The sequence below is a fragment of the Schizosaccharomyces octosporus genome, assembly GCF_000150505.1.
Source record: "Schizosaccharomyces octosporus yFS286 unplaced genomic scaffold supercont6.2, whole genome shotgun sequence".
Taxonomy (NCBI): Eukaryota; Fungi; Ascomycota; class Schizosaccharomycetes; order Schizosaccharomycetales; family Schizosaccharomycetaceae; genus Schizosaccharomyces; species Schizosaccharomyces octosporus.
Window position 1 is genome coordinate 57,884 of NW_013185620.1, and position 18,812 is coordinate 76,695.

The window sequence follows — 18,812 nt, forward strand, 5'->3', positions numbered from 1 at the left end:
TGGTAAGTTACATTATTCTGATTATGGTTAAAGTAATCAAGAAATAGCAGTCCTTATACGCTGATGCCTTTCTGAGCGTAGAATTCAGTATCTTCAATTTACCTTAATTTATATACCAGTTTTTGAAGAAAGACTTAATTAATTTACACTTTGCTTTAATTCGTTTAATATAAATATTGAATAACATGCAATGTAAGAAATTGCTTTTTCCTCACTGCAACCCAAAAAGTTACTCTAAACCATAACCAAGACAACCCAATTTGTTAAAGCGATCAAGTCAAGGTTCTTGATGGATTCTCTATCAGAAAGCTCGACTTCTTCCTACCATGGTAAAAGACCAAGATCTTTGAGTGACGATTCTCAAGTTTCTTCTAGTATGGATGATGATTTTAACAAATCCTTAACACCGGAGAAGTCCGAAGGAAATGCTCAAAATCCTCCTAGTATATTTGAACAAAAAGAAATTATTGGAGATCTAGTTAATAATCAACCAGATTTGGAAGAAGGCCAAACGGATTTTTATATACTTTCTTATGGTTGGTATGAGAAGTTATGTTCTTACTTGTCCGAGGAGGGACCATTCCCTGGTGAAGTTGATCAAGAGGATATTATGAATTTAGAGGATGGTTCCTTAAAAACTAATTTACAGGAAGAAATTGACTTCACCATTATTTCAAAAAAATTATGGGAATCACTCACTGAATGGTATGGCCTTAAAGGCAATGAATTCCCGAGAGAAACCGTTGATCTCGGGTCTGAATATTCCCCTCACCTTGTGGTAGAGGTTTATCCTCCCTCTTTTTCATTGACTTTATTAAGCTTACAAAGTGATCCTTATGAAACTCATAAGCCGCTAAAAATCACGCTTTCTTCAAAAAGTACATTAGATGATCTATTTGAAGGTGTGAAGTATACCTTGTCTATTTCTGGTGACAACTTTAGACTTTGGAGAGTTGATACAGAGCTGCCTCTACAACGAACTATTGATCCATCTTCATTTATAAAAATTAGCTCGAAAGAAGTAGTGGAATCGCTGGACAAGAAAAAGACGCTGGTGGAATCTGGAATGGACAGTAGTTGTACCTTAGTTGTTGAATGTATGCACAATGAAACATGGCCTGTCGATCGTGCCTTAAGACTTCAATTTTTGATTCGCCAACGAGACCAGCGAGCAAGTTCATCTATGGAAACCCGGGAAAATAAGGTGCTTGGAACCTGTGGATTAAACAATTTGGGAAATACCTGTTATATGAATTCTGCCTTACAGTGTCTTACGCATGTTCGTGAACTTCGCGACTTTTTCGTTTCAGATGAATGGAAGGACCAAGTCAACGAGTCTAATCCATTGGGCATGAGTGGCCAGATTGCTGGTGCGTTCGCTTCTCTAATGAAGTCTCTATATAACCCTGATCACACTTCATTTGCTCCACGACAATTTAAGGCTATCATTGGTCGTTTTAATCACTCATTCTTAGGATATGGTCAACAAGATTCGCAAGAATTCTTAGCTTTTCTGTTGGATGGTTTACATGAGGACTTAAATCGTATATACCAAAAGCCGTATACCTCCAAGCCTGATTTATATGAGCTTGATGAAGAAAAGATTCGAGATACTGCAAAAGAATGCTGGAGATTGCATAAACTTAGAAACGATTCAATTATCGTCGACTTGTTTCAAGGAATGTACAGAAGCACTTTGGTTTGTCCTGAATGCAAAACCGTTTCCATTACTTTTGATCCATTCATGGATTTAACTCTTCCTTTACCCGTACAACAGTTCTGGTCTCATCCTGTTGTTTTTATTCCAAACGATATCACTCGCCGTCCGATCACCGTCGATGTCGTTTTAGAGAACAGATCTGCTACAATTGGCGATCTTGTGAAATTTGTCGCTTCGAAGGTTGGTTGTGATGATTATAGGAAAATATTTGTAACCGAAACTTACAGAGGACGATTCTATAGATTCCTAACATCTCTCACCAAATCTCTCTTAATGGAAATTTCCGAAGAGGATGAAATATATTTGTATGAACTGGATAAACCTATAGATGAAACCGATATAGTGGTTCCTGTTTATCACACGATTAGTCACCCGAGTAATTCATCAAGTAGTTATCTGGATAATCGTGACTTTGGCTATCCATTCATTCTTCAATTAAAGAATGAAGATGTTGGTGATGCTAGCATAATCGAGAAAAAGCTCAAATTTAAGTATAGTCAATTTACAACCCTTGACACCTTAAAGGATGCCGAATGTCTAGAATCTTTACAGAGCAATACGAGCAAAGACCTTACATCTAGTGAAGATCCTATTCATAATGAAACAAAGACACCGTTGTTTTATACTAAGGTATTCCATGATCGTTATGAACGGATACCAACGGGTTGGAATATGCATTCGTCGAATCTATCCCTACTCACCGAAAGAGACGTCTCTACTTTAGAAGCAACGGTTGAACCATCCACTAATGTTGACTATTATAATGGTGATGAAGATGAAAATCAAGTTATCACAGAAACTGCTCCGGGCTCTTATCCTGACCCGCCAGAACTTAAGGAAATTGATCATACAAACAGTAACCTGCTTGTTCAAGGAGACCTTCTGGTTTGTGAATGGCTAGAAACATCTCAGAATTTTGTGTTCAACGAGTCACCGAGTGCTTCAGAAATGGGTCATTCATTATGGTCGGATAAGGAAAGAATTATGTCCGAAACCAAGGAAGAAGGCAATCGTCCACATACTATAACCCTCGACGATTGTTTGAATGAATTTGAAAAAACCGAACAGCTTGGTGAGGAAGATCCTTGGTACTGTCCTACCTGCAAAGATTTCCGTAGAGCATCTAAAGAGATGAGAATATGGAAATCCCCTGAAATTCTTATCTTCCACTTGAAGCGCTTTAGCAGTGAAAGAAGGTTTCGGGATAAGATTGATGAGTTGGTTGAATTTCCCATTGAAAACTTTGACTTGTCAAGTCGTACAGAATCCCAAAAGTTTGATCCTGTTGGCAATGGTGAAAAGTGCTTGTATGAGTTATGTGCTGTGGATAATCACTACGGTGGTCTAGGTGGTGGACACTACACGTCTTTTGCTCGTAACCCAGATGACAATCAGTTTTACTGTTATGATGATTCGAGAGTTTCACCCGTGAAACCCGAGGAAACTATAACGTCTGCTGCCTATTTATTATTTTATCGGAGAAAGACGGCATAAAAAAAAGGTTATTATCGTTGAATCAAACAGTTTTTATCTTTTCATCAGTGCTACAGGCTAAAAATGTTTCTTTGGGTGGATTTTTCAATGTCGGTTTCTAAGATTCTTTAAAAGTTAATAAAAGGAAAAAGAAGAAATATTAAAGCTATTTGTTTATTTTTTGACTGTATTAAAACGATGGTCACGAAATGTTGGTTCTTTCAGTGTAAAAGGATAATTACAGAAGATTCGAAAAGCATTCGGTTCAATAATGGGCTAGAAATTCCTGAGAATTTTAACTTTCAATTACTCTGTACTATGTGATGCGTAGCTACTGTTGCCGTAGTTTTAAACAACTTGATTAAACGAACTTAAAAGCTCATAGACCTAGCGTCTTTTCCGTATTCTCTTTTTTATTACAACCATTTGCTTTAACTTCAACGCTTTCAGCTTAAATTGCTAAGCGCTTTAGTAGTTTCGATCAAAACGTTTGAAACATATCATATTCAGATGTTGTGGCTCATATAAGGATCTTACAAAAGCGTATTTAACAATTGATTTTATATACGCAACATTTGTAAATATATGCAGTTTTAGTTTTTATAACATATGAATTCTGATACTTCTTTGTTTGAATTGATCTTTATTTATTACATGAGGAATCCTTTACGAATGTCAGTTAAGTAGGCTATATTAGTTTTGTTTTCTAATTACCATCATTGTATAATTGTTTTACTATGTAACATGTTATGCTAAAGCCTTTTATTTTACTTTAAGCATTTTAGTAATATGCTTTTAACATATATTAGAGAATGAGTATTTTTTTAACGTGAACAACTTTGTAAGAGAATATGACAAAATGTCGATACCCAGCATACACCTTCAATTTAAAGGTACTAAAAGTAGTATCAGCCTGAAGAAGTGTTATCAATTTTGAAAGAAAAGACTTAAAATATTCAATTTATTTTCGAAAAATGGAATGTTCAGTCGACGAAATAAAAAAGGAATTTCAAATTGGAATTATTGGATTCGGGGATATGGGTCGCCTTTATGCTGAACGATTCAGTCAAGCTGGTTGGATGTAAGTAAACAAACACAAGATTTTTTCATTGTTTAACCACCGTACTCATACTTCTTAGTGTTAACGTGTGCGACCGGAAGGAAAATTTTGACATAGTAAAGCAGAAATGTGAAGGAACCAAAATAAATGCCCTGCAGGATGGCTTTGAAGTCTCAAGGAAAAGTGATTATATATTATACAGTGTAGAATCTGAGTATCTTGATCGTATTGTTGGCATGTATGGTCCAGCAACGAAAGTTGGCGCAATTGTCGGAGGGCAATCATCTTGCAAATCCCCAGAAATTCGAGCTTTTGAGAAATACCTTCCGCAAGACGTGGACATTATCTCTTGTCATTCAATGCATGGCCCACGGGTAAATCCCCAGTCTCAGCCGTTAGTAATAATTCGCCATCGTTCAAAGGATAAAAGCTTTGAGATTGTGAAGGAAATACTTTCTTGTCTACAATCTTCAGTTGTTTTTTTATCAGCTGAGGAACATGATCGGATTACTGCAGATACTCAAGCTGTAACTCACGCTGCATTCCTAGCAATGGGTATGGCATGGCGCGCAAATAATCAATATCCTTGGGAAATAAATCGCTGGTGTGGAGGTATTGAAAATATAAAAATGAACTTATCTATGAGAATATATTCTAGTAAATGGCATGTCTATGCTGGTCTTGCTATCCTTAACCCTGATGCTAGAAAACAAATTAAGCAATACGCGACTTCTGTTACTGAGTTGTTTAAACTCTCCATAAGCGGAAAGGCACAGGAATTTGAAAATAGAGTACGTAACGCCGGTAAATTCGTGTTTGGCGAACAAAATAATGGCGCCTCCAGCGGCTTATTGTTGAGCGACGAACTTTTGGATCAATATAGTATATCGAACGTCCCTAACGATAAGTCTGTTGGCAATAGTCATTTGAGCATTTTAGCAATCGTTGACTCTTGGTGGAAACTAGGCATTCATCCTCAAAAACATATGATTTGCTCTACTCCTCTGTTTCGGCTTTGGGTTGGTGTGTCAGAATATGTATTCTGTAATCCAGACCTTTTAACTAGCTGTATTTACACAGCCACTAAGCATAATGAGTTTTGTCCGGATGATTTGGAGTTTGTACTATCTGCAAGATCATGGTCCGAACATGTAGAGCAGGGTGATTTTGAAAATTACAAAAAACAATTTGTCAAAATCCAGGATTATTTCCGACCTAGGTTTGAAGAAGCAACAAAGGTGGGCAACGCCATGATTAAAAAACTTCTTGAAAACCTAAACAAAACCGCATGAGAATAATCATTAAGTCTTCTTTATTTCACAATGATTCTTTAAATATGTTTTGTTTCATTAATAGACAAATTATTAATCGTCCTTTAACATAAACCGGTTTTGACAATTGAAATAACATGAAACAATCCCGACAGACTTCATTCATTTCGCTATGGGTATATAAGTTAAGGTATGGTCAATGTTAAATATAGTATTAAATAATAATAAATATAAATAAAATAAGGAAAATTGGTGACTAGTAATCAATCAAAAAATTTCTAACACGCCAAAAATGGGAAGGGATATTTAAATAAAATAAGTAACTCAAAACAAGAAAGGTAATCAAAGGAATATATAACAAGTTAATTTTTTTTTTCAGTATTCAACTTTAGATGATAGAAAACAAAGCCGTTACGATGAATCCGTAGATTTAATCGAGCCTTTACCGTCTTTATCCACCAAGACGAGCAATGCCACAATATTTTGCTGTAATTCGTTAGCAAACTTAGGGTCGTTAGAGTATAATTTTAATTTTTCATAGGCTGGAGACAAACGGATCGTTTCGGACAAGCAAGCAAACCCATGCTTAATCATTAAAATTGCAACAAAAACGGCTTCTCCGGTAACAATAGGATGATTATTTACCACATTAATGGTAGTTAATACACTGTCAAGGAAAATCTCAGTTTTATTCTCCAAAAATTGACAAATGATTTGGGGTAGATTGGGCATAATCAGAGCATGCTTCATAAAAGCTAAGATAGCTCGATTACTTTCAAGAGATAGGTTCGCATCAGGACTTTTGGAGCATTCACGTAATTTCTCAAAGCGCTCAGGTTCGCTTACTAATTTGTAAAGAATGTAAGGCATTGAAAGACGAATGATACTAACAGAAAGGTAATGCAATTGTGAAAAACTGCTACGCAACAGCTTGTCTTGAAGAAGCAAAGACTTGCCAGCAAAGTGCTTTCGAGAAGATAGAGGTATCATAAAGTGTCTCAAAGCTGCTGAACAAGCATATATTTTTCCCACATTCTCATCAATCTTCTTTTCTTTGAGGATACAAGCAATAAGTATTTCCGGAAAGTTCTCACGAAAAAGGGCACTTGAGATGTGATCATTTCTAGTGAGATTTCCAATGAAAAGCGCTGCCATGGTGATGCGCGCTGAATCATCTGAAAGTAAAAACTTTTTTAAATATTCAAGAAACGCACTATTCCGATGAAGATTGGTAGATAAGATTTCATTGTGTTCGGCGATTCGAGGGAAAAGATTTAAAATGGGAATTTTTTGGTGAAAATCACGTTGCATGAGGACCAACTCAATGGATTCGATTAGGATATCACAGTTATTTGCGAAAGATGTACAAATATTTGGATTGTCAAATGCTTTTGTAAATATGGAATACGAATCAATATCTGATCGGGACATAGAAGGTAGAACCTGCAATCCAGCGAAGACCAAAGTCGCATCCTTAGAAAATGGATACAATAATTCGCAAATGACAGAAAGCATATTAATGAATGGAGCGGCTAACTTGTGTTGCCAATCAATCCAATATGTGATAGCAAGATGCAAGATTTCGGTCTCAGCAACCTTTGCTCGATATTTTTTTGAATCTAAGATACAGTTATGAATAACAGCATAAGCAAGAGCAGAGTTTTCGTCTGCTTTTGCACAATAAATCTTCAATACATCAAGACCTTTATTTTCAAAAAAGGTAGCACGATTACCATCTTCTTCGCTACAAGAATTTGCTAAAAATCTCAGACACTGCTTATGAATGCATTCGTTTAGAGAAATCTCCATGAGCTTATCCAGAGCCTGTGAGATATACTCCCGAAGCAAGGGACGCTCCTCAGCATTTTTTGAACGATCTGCTAGCGTTTGAAACAGCTGCGCATCGTCAGCAATAGTCATTCTCTTCTCAAAAATCGCTTTGAGAATTCCAGCTTAAGGTTTTTTAAAATGAATTACTCTTTTCTTCTTTCTATTGATATTATTACTTTGAAATAAATACACACCCCTTCGAAGAATCCGAACCTTCAAACCTACACTTTCTGTGTTGGTATTTGATGGCTACAACTTGAGAATTATTGAGGTCATAAATTTTTGTCCTACTATCTCACTATTATTTTTTACATTCTCCAACGTATATAATGAAAATGATTGTTTGTTGTTATATATATTAATAAAGAGGTGACCATAATGTGATATTAGGCATACAGAACTTGGACAAAATTAAAGAGTTTTGTTTAGTTTTCAGATTGGTACTTCACAATGAGTATGGAATCTCGCCGTGGACGTCCTCCTACTCGGAGACAGCATCTTTTTACAAAAGACTGTAAGTAATAATTGCCCCCGTAGTCGACGGTGGCCGCAGAATCAAATATGAAAGCTTGACTGAATATTCATGAATTTCGGATGTTTCTATTGCTTTGGACACGAACTTACATATGTTCAATGGAAAGTTTACTAACTCATGAATAGTGAAGTCTCTTATGTACGCTTTTGGAGACGATCTGAACCCTGCTCCAGACAGCGTAAATGTCTTGGAAGAAATTGTTGTTGACTATATAAATGAAATGGTAAGTGATTAAGTGATTGGTTCTTCTTTTATTCAGTTCTATAAACTGATATTAGTTTAGTGCCTAGAAGCAGCTCGAATTGCTGGCAATCGCAACAAAGTAAAGGTGGACGATTTCAAATTTGCCCTTCGAAACGACCCTAAGAAGCTTGGCCGTGTTGAAGAACTACTGGTTCTTCAAAAGATGATTGCAGATACTAGGAACGTTATGAAGTACAACAAAGACCATTTTTAATTTCAGTTTGTTAATGTCCCTTATTATATATATGTATTTGAGACGGCATGCCGTATAATCTTTCTCACCGATTCCTTGTTTTATATTTTGGGTTTACAAATATGTCTTGCAATCTTCGCCGTTATATTTGCATCTTTCTCCTTATGTAGTTTTACTTATACAAAGAACATCGACTATATAATTTATATGAATAAAAGAAACAGAAATTAAGACTGTCCAAATATCAAAATGACCATTAAAATCTTTCGAATTCGAATGGATTCAAACTGTAATTTAGAAAGGAAATCAGCATATTATTTCAAGATCCTATAATCATATATACAGTATTGTTGAAACTATGATTGATACAGTGCAAAGATGTAGTTGGTAGGTTTATTCTTAATTTATGGAACCAAAAAATATAGCAATAATTCAGTCCTAATTAAGCTTTTATGAAACGTGAATACTGACATTTTTTCATTTATCTTTTTCTTTCCTGATAAAAATAATTCAAAGTCATGGAATAGAAAAGAACTCATTCCTGTTCAGAGGTAATTATGTCTTCGTTCCATTAGAAATTGAATATCTTTTTAAAAACATTCTCTGTTTTATTCCACAAAAAGTGCTCGTCTATTTTTAACAAGCTTGAAATAAACAACCTTCCGATATTTACAGCTTCTAGTTATTTGGTATTCAACCATGATAATGACGGTTGGAGGTTTCACGGATTGGAGGATCGTTCCATTTCAAACACGGTTCAGGCTCACGTGTGATTGCTTCATGTTCATCACAACAGCAGCACTCAATTTTTTGCACATAGTCTACACTCAACGCTTCCAAAGCCAACATCCTTTCTTCCGGAACAGGATTAGCTAAACAAAAGAACAAACGCTGCATTGGCTCAGGTAAATCGCAAACGGGTTTCAAATATGGTAGAGTCTTGGAGACCCTAACATTTTGAACATCGCACATAAGGTTATACTCACGCCAAGACCTCAAATACTTATTGTAAAGCTGATCTGTGGTAACGGCTTTTCGAAATGGATATGTGCGGAAGTACATCGTATGAATAACAATTGCACACGACCACATATCCGCATAAAAAGCGTTATAAGACCCAGGACTTAAAATTTCAGGTGCCATAAATGGATCGCTTCCAAATACACCGTTACTTTGAGATATAGCGGATGGAAGTTTTTCTGTATTGCCAGGATCGCATAAAACATCGCAAGCACCAAAATCTGTAATCCGTAAAGCGCCGTTGCTTGTAATTAAGATATTTTCAGGCTTCAAATCTCGATGAGCTACACCTTGAGAATGAATGTAAGCAACTCCTCGCAAAATTTGTTTAACCATGCACTCAAAATCCCTTCGAGTTAGGCGGTCATGCCGGTTGCTAATTAAACTAAGTAAATCACCCTTAGAGCAAAAATCCATTAAAATACACCAAGTGTCACTATATAAAGGAAATATATGAGAATCCAAACATAAATCGTAGGCCTTCACAACATTTGGATGTTCCATTCTACATTGCACGAGCCATTCAGATGTTAATTTTGAAATATAGAAGCTTTCTGATTCATCATCGGCTTTACGGCGATAAGCTTTGATCGCGAGCCTCAATTTTTTTTCACTCTCATTTGGATTTTTCAAACTGACGCAGCGTATAACAGCAGTGGCACCACTTCCAAGATCTTTAGTTTCTTCAAGTAAAACGTATTTTGAACTCAAGCGAGGGACAACACGCTTGGCATAAGGAGGAACATAGGTAGGTCGTAACTTCCTAGGTACCTCTTCAATGCTATTTGGTTTCACAGGCTGATAATCTGATCCTTCGTTCGTGCCAGCATTTTCCGGAGCAGCCTGGTTTCCAGAAGAACCATTTGCACTGGTTTGGGCAGAAGTATCTGGTTTCTTGTATCCAGGGCTAAAAGGATTGGCGGGATTGATACATTCGAAACCTGTTCCTTGTGGAGTCATGTTTAAGCTACCACTAACAGCATAAGTAAAGCAGTCATACTCGGGAGAATGAGGCCAAGATTCATAAGAAGTATTAAGGTAAGGGTTCCTTTGTCGCGGGAGTAGCGGTTTTCCAGGTCCCGGGCGAAAACCACCGTTTGAAGCAACTGAAGATTGTGAGGGACTCTTCGAAGAACGAGGAGTGCTAACAGGGGAGCCAGAGCTAGGTGAAGCGTGAAGGGGAGCGTCAAAGAAGCCACCACCACGGGAGTTGGTTGGTTTATTTTTGCCATTCGCTCGAATGTCCATGGGTTTAGAAGTCGGGAATTCTGAAGACCGTGAAGCCTTGTTCATGTTATTATCAGCAATCCCGGGTGGTGACCGAGATGCTTTTGGATGGATAGCAGAGCTTGCACGTTTAGGGACGTCATTGGGTTTCGAGGGAGTACTGGGTTTGCCTTTGTCAGACTGCAAGTAATGATGAGAATTACTTTTTTTAATACCTTGGGACAGTCCGTGGTCTGGAGAAGAGTCATCTAAGGAAGGGTGTTTATGCAGAATATGTTGATTGATGAAAGAACCAATACCTTTTGAAGGGCTTTGCGAAGACTTTCCACGAGAAGGATGTATGGCCTTTTCAAACAAAGATTTCACTCCTGAGTGGTGTTGAGAGCCTCCTTGAGGATTGGCATGGACAGGAACCGGCCCGGCGGGAGCCTTGGGTTGTTGAGCTTCTGCGTCTCGAAGTGGAGGAGACTCACGGGGAGTTTGGGGAACATGGGCCATAGAATCGTTCGTGGGACCATACCGAGCGTCTTGGGGGGTTTGTCTATCGACAGAGTTGGATTTGAACTGGCCTGAATTCTTTCGACTTAATATATTATGTTTAATTTTTGAGAATCCTTTTCGCAATGGAGAAGGAATGGGAGTGGTAGATTGGTTTCGACTTTTTAGAATCGTTTCAGCATCCATAGGTTGAGGACCGCTTCCTTGATTTCCCAAGCTAGACAAAGGTTTATCTCCTGACATATTGGGTTTGGATTTAAAGATATGAAAGTATATATCTATATATATAAGGAAGCAATAACAAGTAAAATTTTCGTTGCGAGGGGTTGCAATAAAAACACACACCCTAACTGTTTTGAGTAAGAATTAGTTAGAGAAGAGGGCGTAAGAACTTTTTGATAAGAAGAATGGGGGTGGAAACAAATTTTAAAACAAAGACAACAAAAGGAGAAAGTGAAGTTTAACAGAAGTGTCTGTCACCGAAAAAAGAAAAGACACCAGAGAGGTTGTAATCTGGGAGGGGAGGACGAAACGAAATGAACAAGAAATAAGTAAAAATAATATGAATTTTCAACAAAAAAACAGACACGACAAAAAAAAGACACGAGAAAAGGATCAAAGAGAAGGCAACAACAATAATTACAAACAAATATAAGAAGAACAAATGGAAAACAAATAAGTGTAGGATGAGATAAGACAGAAAACAAAGTCAGATTTTTGAATAGAATGGAAACGGGCAGAAGAAAAAGTAAATGAAAATTGACGAGGGATTCCTCCACTACTTATAGCAACATCCAAAAGTAATATATCCTTAGTAACTTGATTTGGTACTGAAAGAAGTTCACAAATAAGTGCGCTCTCTGCGCACAAACGATGTATGAAGTATGTAAATTATTGAGACTATTAATATGTGAAACGAGAATGCTTTATCGATACGCGATTCTATAGTATGTACCGATTTTAAAAAGCAAACGGGGAGATAGAAAACGGGAAGCTGCAACACGAAAAGGCAAATTAACAGCCTTGTTGCAATAGAACAATAGCAATAAAAACAACCGAGGGGACGCAAAAAACGGGGGAAAGGAGGGAAAATAAAAGATAATATCACCAAGTACGAGTGATTTCTAAAAATCAATTGCCAACTCTAGAATATATGTAAACCTCTCAATTTTCAGCAATTATGGTAAAAGAATCAACAATATAATAACATAAGGAAAAGGAAAGGACAGAACGGCAAATGTGTTGGTAGACTTAAAAGCACATCCTATATCAATATCAAATAATCAGGGTTGACGTCTTCTTGGTGGAAGCAACCAACTAGGAACAGTAACGTTAGCTAAGGTACTTAGTAGTAGTAAGGAAAAGAAAGAAGTTTGGGAAAGGAAAGAAAAAAAAATAAAGATAAAGAAAAGAGAGAAGGAAAGAATTTAAAGCTATAAAGTATAAAGTATAAAAATCGCAAAAGCCCATCCTCAAAAAAAAGCACCCAACAAACCACGACGTTATGATGTAAACAATAGAAAAGTAGTCATTGTTGGTGTAAATTTCATAGGGTTTGCCAATTGAACAGAGAAAACCAAACTTTGTAAATAATGTAAGATGTATATTGGATAGGAACGTTGAGGTACAGGGTGTGGCTCAAAGACTGACGTTGAAAGGGAAGAGTAAACAGCTAATAGAGAAAGAACATCTACAGAGACAAGTATAACAAACAAACAAATAAATAACAATACAAACAGATAGGAATGAGGAAAAGAGAGAGAAGTTGGATGAACGATTGATTGTATACAAAGCATAGTCAGTCAAGTTTTGAGAATATAGAGATCAAAAACTCCCTAGACGGTGCTCGAGGGAACGTTGTACAAACGCATTTGGGGAACTACTGGTCAAAAGTAAGACGAAAGACGATAGGAAAGAAGCTATCTTTCGCAAGTAGCAAGTTTGGAGAGGGATTATTGAAGGAATCTCCAAGGATGAATTGGTAGATGATCTGATAAATAGGGCAATACATAGTCGAAAATAGAAAGTACCTTAAAAAGATATAATAAGAAGTTGTCTTAAATCATCTCATGGACGTTTGTTGATATCCTTGGGTAAGAAAAGTTTATACCTGCTTAGTTTAGCTTCCTGTTGGATAGAATCCTTATGAGATAGAAGAATACATTCATTTAAGAAAGTCTGAACAAAAATTTCCTATGCCTTCTTTATAGAGTCAGATAGTTTTATTTGTTTCGTATAACCCAGTGCACGGTAGAAACGAAGCAACAAGGTAGTGAGCTTTCCGTGTCCATTAACAAACATAGTATTAATTTTAAAGCATAAAGAGCACAATACGGATGGTATCAGTACCAGCGTTATGGTACGTCTTTCCACCCCATCCCATCTTGCTTCTGTTTGGGTGAAATCGGTTCGCCAAGATCGCCATCTTAATCATTCGTAAAACCTATTTTCTTATTGTTGGAAGTATTTTTGACTCCATTCATGACTTGGTAATCAATGCATTGAAACCATTCTCGAAATCCTTCAGATAGTTGTCCTATTCACCTTTTTCTAGTCGCGTTCCTTGTCCATTATCATTTACTTGTTCAAGACTGTTGTAACAAATGGAAAAGATTATTAGAAGAAGGAAGTCCATTTACACCAGCTAAATCGATGCTACCCATTTCCAAGCTCTATTCTTTCCATTTCTTGACCACTATTCAAGTTTTGATATACTTTCGTTCCCAAGTATTCTTTTAATACCTATTTTTTCCCTTTTTTTTAAAAACAATATTTGGCTTTTCTTTTTGGATTTGCTTGCTTTATTTTGACTTTGGCAACATTTATGTTCTGCTGGACTGTTCAACAAGTCATCTTTTTCTCAACCGTCATACATTGACAATTTCTTGGACATAAATTTAAATTCTCAGTCTTTTACTTTCTGCAAAGGTATGTTTTCATTGTCTGTTCAAATATACGTGGTAGCAAGGCAGCACGTGTGTTACGGGCTAGTTCTGGACTACAGACTTGTACAGTATTTTCCATATGAATGTAGTTATTAAGAATTTCTTTTCAATTGGAACAACTATTCTTGTTTTGATCTCCATTATCTTTCTCCTGGCTAACAACACTCGCTTTAGGATTGGTATATGAGTTCAACCAAAAAAGCAAAATCACGACCCAGGCCATCCATGGATCTCTCAAATTCTTCCAAACGTCGGGCTGCCCGATCAGCTCGTTTTTCTTCGGACACCGATTTGAAATATCAAACTTTACGAAGACTAAGGATAAAGGAACAAGAAGCTTTTGAAGCTCAACAATCCAAACATTGGAAAGAAAGTTCTATATTGGTCGGCACTTGTACCCAGATGTGTCCGAATTTTGAAATTGTCGAAAGAACGATGCAAAAATCCATTCATCCTTATGAAAAGCATCCACAAACTCATCAACCTGATCCCGAGTTCACAGTCAAAGCATATCATCGCCCTGCTGCTGGAAAAGGACCCATCTTACCTTCCGATGTTCGTCCTCCGGCTCTCCTAAAGAAAACAACCGAATATCTTTTTCAACAATTGCTGCAGAAACATCCTTTTCAAGAAGCACATGCTTTTGTACGTGATCGGACTCGTGCTATACGTCAAGATTTTTCTGTACAGTCTTCATTTACGGAAGAATCCATTTATTGTCACGAATTAATTGCACGATTTCACATCGTTTCATTGCATGAGCTCAAAGGTCAACCCTCTTTCAGTTCACAACAAGAAGTTGAACAGCTTTCAAAAGGTACTACTTCATTACCCATCGTTTCATCTAACTGATCATATATCTAGTTCTTTATACCCTTGGTCAATTATATGACTATAAACGTATGAAAAATCAAGCCAGCCCACATGAACCAGAATTTCGCGCCTACATGGCTTTGCTTTGTTTAGGCGATCCGGCACTATCCATTGAGACACTGTCCTGGTCCAGCGACTTAATAGAAAAGCCTATTGTCCGAACCGCGTTAGCTCTTCATTCGTATGCGCAGAGAAATAATCATTTTGAGCAAAAATTGAAACATGTTGATTTATCCCTCATTTCTTCTGAAAATACCGAAGCTGCTCCAAATTTTTATACGAGGTTTTTCAAATTGGCTAAAAGTTTCAAAACTACCTTCTTAATGGCTTGTATATTAGACATGTTTCTTCCTTCCATACGTACCGGTGCATTAAAGGCAATGAAGAAATCGTATCTTTCAGCTCATGCAAATATCCCTTTCAATGATCTTTTAAGAATCCTTTCTGTCTCTCATAATGAAGAACTTATAAAAATATGCCAGAGTCATGGTCTTCAAGTAGAGTTTACTGATGGACTACCCTCATCTGTTGTTTTAAATAAAAGAGTTTTAATTCATGGTATGTTCTTGTCTTCTCATGCTTAATTAACCCATTGAATAGATGCTTTACCGGTTGACAATGAATGCTCATACCTAGCTGATACGAAATATCACAAAGTACCGACTTCTGATATTATATGCATTGCAAGCGACCGTGCAACGGTTCAGAGGCGCCGCCATTCAAAGAAAGACATACGAAAGAAGTCTTCTTTTAAACGGGGGAGTCATCCTAAAAATTACTAGCTTATTAATTACCTTGTTTACTTCTAATAATCTTTATTTTTGGATATCAATTATTGTATTTAACGGAGACCTAAACACACGAATAAACATTCATGAATAGGTTCGTAAGGCTCAGTAAACCATAAATAATAATAAAAAATGAGTTTATAATTAAAAGATCCGAATATTTTTCGGATACAACTAAACTAAAGAGTCTCTAAAGCTCTAGATACATCAACTTTATCTATCAAGTTAATGATTTGAGAGTGGACAGTTTCAAGGCTGCTGGAAGCGTCCAAGGTTACAAAGCTCAGTTTCTCTTCTGTGTATTCTCGTTGAATCCGCTCAAAATTTTTCTCAACCATTTTCTGCATCTCAATGTTCTCGTAACGTTCCTCTCCGTACTGGCCACGCTTTGCAGCAATCTCGGGAGAAACATGTAAGAAAATTACAAGATCTGGACGTAGCAATCCTCGATCAGGACTTTTGCACCATTCCCAATTGAGTCCCTAGAAATGTTAGCATAATGGTTTGCAAAGACTTATAAGAGAATCAGGATAACATACTTTAGCTGCAGAGAAGGCAATCCCAGAAAAGGCATAACGGTCCAAAACACAAGTTACACCAGATTGAATTTTTGATTTGATATCGTCAATAAGTTCCCATCGGTTCGCTGAGAAAAGTAAGTGAATGACTTGATCACTCAGCTGGCTAGTTTCTTTTAAATATGCATCAATTTTTTTCCCAATGGCGGTACTACGATCTAATTTATTAGCAAGACAAACCAAATTTCAATCGCGATTAATTCATACCTGGAAACTTGTAGAGTTGAACCTTTTTGCCTTTGGCTTGCAAGTTTTCCAATATTAACTGACATTGGGTTGATTTTCCTGATCTATCCAACCCTTCAATGACAACTAAAGAACCTCTATTTTGTGTACTCATTCCTGGAAACACAAGGCTGTAAGGTTGTTGTGAATATATCTTATAAGGTGTTTAAAACTGGGAGATATTAAATGCAAACAAAAAAAAACGAAAAGAACGTACAGGAATGGCGAAAGATAGAAGTCTATTCACTAGATTACAGATGAGTAGATATGTTGACTGTAATGGACGAGATAGAATAAACTTTCGGTGAAAAATCAGTCGTATAAAACTTAGCTAACTAGCATACAAAACGAAAAATATTAACGTGTATCTACTTTACTTAATCATGGATACGGATTATTAGCTGTAAAACAATAGTTGATTTATGAAATGTCATTCCTGGAAGCGTTCATTTCAAAGTCCAGCAGTGATTCTCTCATAGATAACTTCTTAGTTCTTTTTTTTTCTAGGAAAAAGAGGAAGGAAAACAGGTAACTCGATTACGTCGACAAGTGTCAATGATTCAAAACATTAAACGTTCAAGTTTGCACGAAGACCGGTTGGTTTAGGGTAAAAATTCATCATTTCTTTTTTGCAACAAAACGCAAACGGCGATACTGCAAGTACCAATCTCCGGTTTCTGTGCAATCCACCCAAAGCAAGGCTTGATAAACACGTTCTCGAAGGGTTTCCTTCAAATGGGGAAATGCTTCATAGAAATTGTGCGCAAATGTGTCTAACCATTGGCGAACATCACGATCCAAGTAAGTTGGCCGAGTCACGTTTTCAATAAAAGTGATCTCAAACCCAGCTTCATTCAACATCGACGTATAGGCTGTTCAGAGTTAATAATTCAATAAATGATATAAATAATAAGTAGAAAGCGCAAATGGTGCCTTTGATAAAATCATTACCTTGTTCAGTTCCAAAATACCAAGGGTTAGCTTCATCAATTCGTTCTTTAGGAATTCCATGGTCTAATAGTACAGTATATATGCTGGATAACACTTCTGAAACATTACCAAAAGCTAATAATTCTCTATTAGTATTTCTAAAGGAGCAAACAGCGACTGAAATGATTCATATCGAGGTCTACTTACCTCCGCATTCTGCAACAAAACGACCACCTGGACGAAGAACACGAGCTACTCCTTGAAAAACAGTGCTTCTTTGTTCTGGATTTCGAAGAATCCAATGCAAGGCAGCATTACTAAAAACGGCGTCATACCCTTCCGATGGAAATTCAGTTGCACTGGCAAGCTTTTCCCCTGCAACTACATAGGCTTCCAATCCTTTTTGCTTTGCAGATTGAACCATAGATGGACTTGAATCAATGCCAGTAATATGTTTACACTGCGATGCCAAATTTTGAGTTAATACTCCATCCCCACATCCCAAGTCAAGAACAACATCTTGGGGTGATAAAGCTAGTTTTTTTACGATTTCCTTTGTTAGTAAAGGAACAAACGCGGCATTTTTTTGATAGGTTTCAGCTGACCTAGAATCATTATTAATAACGAATATACAGTTGAAATGCTCGAGTTTACCAAAAGTCTCGTCCCATTATAAATGAAAAAGAATTTAATGTAGTTGCGGTTTAAAACTTGAGAGCAATTCTTCATACAGACTCTTTGTCATTCATTAAAGTCGGGTAAACTTGCAAGATAGTGATCGATATAAGAACATGAACTTTCTTATTACTGAATTGTTAGAAGTACAACACTAAGTAACGTAATAATTATTTTTCAAAAAATGGCTGCAGTTATCATTTGTTGAAACAGAACAGCGCCAACTCTTGAATAGGGTCTTTTCTCGTAACAAATCTTGCCTTAATGTTAACGCTCAATATGTCTCATATGATAAAATTAAGCATATTCATCGCTGTTTATGTGTTACAAAATTAGTTTTGAATCTAAAATTGTTGTAATAAAGGAAAAAAACAAACAAAATGGCCGCTGTATGGTTCTATATCTGTTACTCTAAAAGTAACGATGAACATGCGTATTTCCAAAAAGTATTCGATACTTTAGCATTTTACGCATAATAATTTTGAAAAAAAATCTAAATCACGTCCAGAATACTTACTTAATTAGTATTTTATTTCTGTATTTGTCGATTTTGTGTATATCACAACGGTAATTTTCGAACACGCAAAATCGTATTCATTCCTACGAAGGTCTGCTGCAGTGATTTTTGTATGCATGTATATAATTTCTATATTCATTCCTATTACAAAATATAAGGAATCTAGTTGTTGAGAGACAGATCGTTATCAACTTTCAGACCCAGTTTAAAA

At 36.6% G+C, this 18,812-nt stretch overlaps 8 protein-coding genes across 8 annotated transcripts; 4 read left to right on the forward strand and 4 right to left on the reverse strand.

The window, feature by feature from the left end:
• The first annotated feature begins 96 nt into the window (after nt 1-96).
• On the forward strand, nt 97-3,797 carry SOCG_03664 (ubiquitin carboxy terminal hydrolase Ubp12). The gene has a single exon (XM_013163576.1). The coding sequence runs from the start codon at nt 290-292 to the stop codon at nt 3,212-3,214; it is 2,925 nt and encodes a 974-aa protein (XP_013019030.1). The 5' UTR covers nt 97-289; the 3' UTR covers nt 3,215-3,797.
• A 214-nt stretch (nt 3,798-4,011) lies between these two features.
• Nucleotides 4,012-5,812, forward strand: SOCG_03665 (prephenate dehydrogenase Tyr1). Its single transcript, XM_013163577.1, has 2 exons — nt 4,012-4,274; nt 4,333-5,812. The coding sequence occupies exons 1-2, from the start codon at nt 4,168-4,170 to the stop codon at nt 5,543-5,545; spliced, it is 1,320 nt and encodes a 439-aa protein (XP_013019031.1). The 5' UTR covers nt 4,012-4,167; the 3' UTR covers nt 5,546-5,812.
• Nucleotides 5,813-5,886: 74 nt separating this feature from the next.
• Nucleotides 5,887-7,444, reverse strand: SOCG_03666 (armadillo repeat containing protein; the record flags this gene model as incomplete). Its single annotated transcript, XM_013163578.1, has 2 exons — nt 5,887-6,010; nt 6,105-7,444. 2 exons carry the CDS (start codon nt 7,442-7,444, stop codon nt 5,887-5,889), a joined length of 1,464 nt encoding a protein of 487 aa, XP_013019032.1.
• Nucleotides 7,445-7,717: 273 nt separating this feature from the next.
• On the forward strand, nt 7,718-8,581 carry SOCG_03667 (transcription factor TFIID complex subunit Taf13). The gene is made up of 3 exons (XM_013163579.1): nt 7,718-7,868; nt 8,015-8,112; nt 8,173-8,581. The coding sequence occupies exons 1-3, from the start codon at nt 7,805-7,807 to the stop codon at nt 8,344-8,346; spliced, it is 336 nt and encodes a 111-aa protein (XP_013019033.1). The 5' UTR covers nt 7,718-7,804; the 3' UTR covers nt 8,347-8,581.
• A 64-nt stretch (nt 8,582-8,645) lies between these two features.
• Nucleotides 8,646-14,053, reverse strand: SOCG_03668 (HAL protein kinase). Its single transcript, XM_013163580.1, has one exon. It carries the CDS (start codon nt 11,311-11,313, stop codon nt 9,019-9,021), a length of 2,295 nt encoding a protein of 764 aa, XP_013019034.1. The 5' UTR covers nt 11,314-14,053; the 3' UTR covers nt 8,646-9,018.
• On the forward strand, nt 13,316-16,896 carry SOCG_03669 (nuclear export factor). The gene is made up of 4 exons (XM_013163581.1): nt 13,316-13,998; nt 14,190-14,832; nt 14,880-15,446; nt 15,489-16,896. Exons 2-4 carry the CDS (start codon nt 14,199-14,201, stop codon nt 15,668-15,670), a joined length of 1,383 nt encoding a protein of 460 aa, XP_013019035.1. The 5' UTR covers nt 13,316-13,998; nt 14,190-14,198; the 3' UTR covers nt 15,671-16,896.
• SOCG_03670 (thymidylate kinase Tmp1) lies at nt 15,856-16,594 on the reverse strand (the record flags this gene model as incomplete). Its single annotated transcript, XM_013163582.1, has 3 exons — nt 15,856-16,158; nt 16,216-16,412; nt 16,462-16,594. The coding sequence occupies 3 exons, from the start codon at nt 16,592-16,594 to the stop codon at nt 15,856-15,858; spliced, it is 633 nt and encodes a 210-aa protein (XP_013019036.1).
• A 201-nt stretch (nt 16,897-17,097) lies between the features above and the next one.
• SOCG_03671 (methyltransferase) lies at nt 17,098-18,154 on the reverse strand (the record flags this gene model as incomplete). Its single annotated transcript, XM_013163583.1, has 4 exons — nt 17,098-17,351; nt 17,431-17,544; nt 17,617-18,014; nt 18,141-18,154. The coding sequence occupies 4 exons, from the start codon at nt 18,152-18,154 to the stop codon at nt 17,098-17,100; spliced, it is 780 nt and encodes a 259-aa protein (XP_013019037.1).
• Nucleotides 18,155-18,812: the final 658 nt, after the last annotated feature.

What these genes read in the sequence shown, in the direction of transcription:
- SOCG_03664 (XM_013163576.1), top strand. Translation starts at nt 290, where the DNA reads ATGGATTCTCTATCAGAAAGCTCGACTTCTTCCTACCATGGTAAAAGA.
- SOCG_03665 (XM_013163577.1), top strand. Translation starts at nt 4,168, where the DNA reads ATGGAATGTTCAGTCGACGAAATAAAAAAGGAATTTCAAATTGGAATT. An exon ending in TTCAGTCAAGCTGGTTGGAT is followed by an intron (nt 4,275 to 4,332) that starts GTAAGTAAACAA and finishes CATACTTCTTAG; the next exon opens with TGTTAACGTGTGCGACCGGA.
- SOCG_03667 (XM_013163579.1), top strand. Translation starts at nt 7,805, where the DNA reads ATGAGTATGGAATCTCGCCGTGGACGTCCTCCTACTCGGAGACAGCAT. An exon ending in GCATCTTTTTACAAAAGACT is followed by an intron (nt 7,869 to 8,014) that starts GTAAGTAATAAT and finishes ACTCATGAATAG; the next exon opens with TGAAGTCTCTTATGTACGCT. An exon ending in TTGACTATATAAATGAAATG is followed by an intron (nt 8,113 to 8,172) that starts GTAAGTGATTAA and finishes ATATTAGTTTAG; the next exon opens with TGCCTAGAAGCAGCTCGAAT.
- SOCG_03668 (XM_013163580.1), bottom strand. Translation starts at nt 11,313, where the DNA reads ATGTCAGGAGATAAACCTTTGTCTAGCTTGGGAAATCAAGGAAGCGGT.
- SOCG_03669 (XM_013163581.1), top strand. Translation starts at nt 14,199, where the DNA reads ATGAGTTCAACCAAAAAAGCAAAATCACGACCCAGGCCATCCATGGAT. An exon ending in AGTTGAACAGCTTTCAAAAG is followed by an intron (nt 14,833 to 14,879) that starts GTACTACTTCAT and finishes TCATATATCTAG; the next exon opens with TTCTTTATACCCTTGGTCAA. An exon ending in TAAAAGAGTTTTAATTCATG is followed by an intron (nt 15,447 to 15,488) that starts GTATGTTCTTGT and finishes CCCATTGAATAG; the next exon opens with ATGCTTTACCGGTTGACAAT.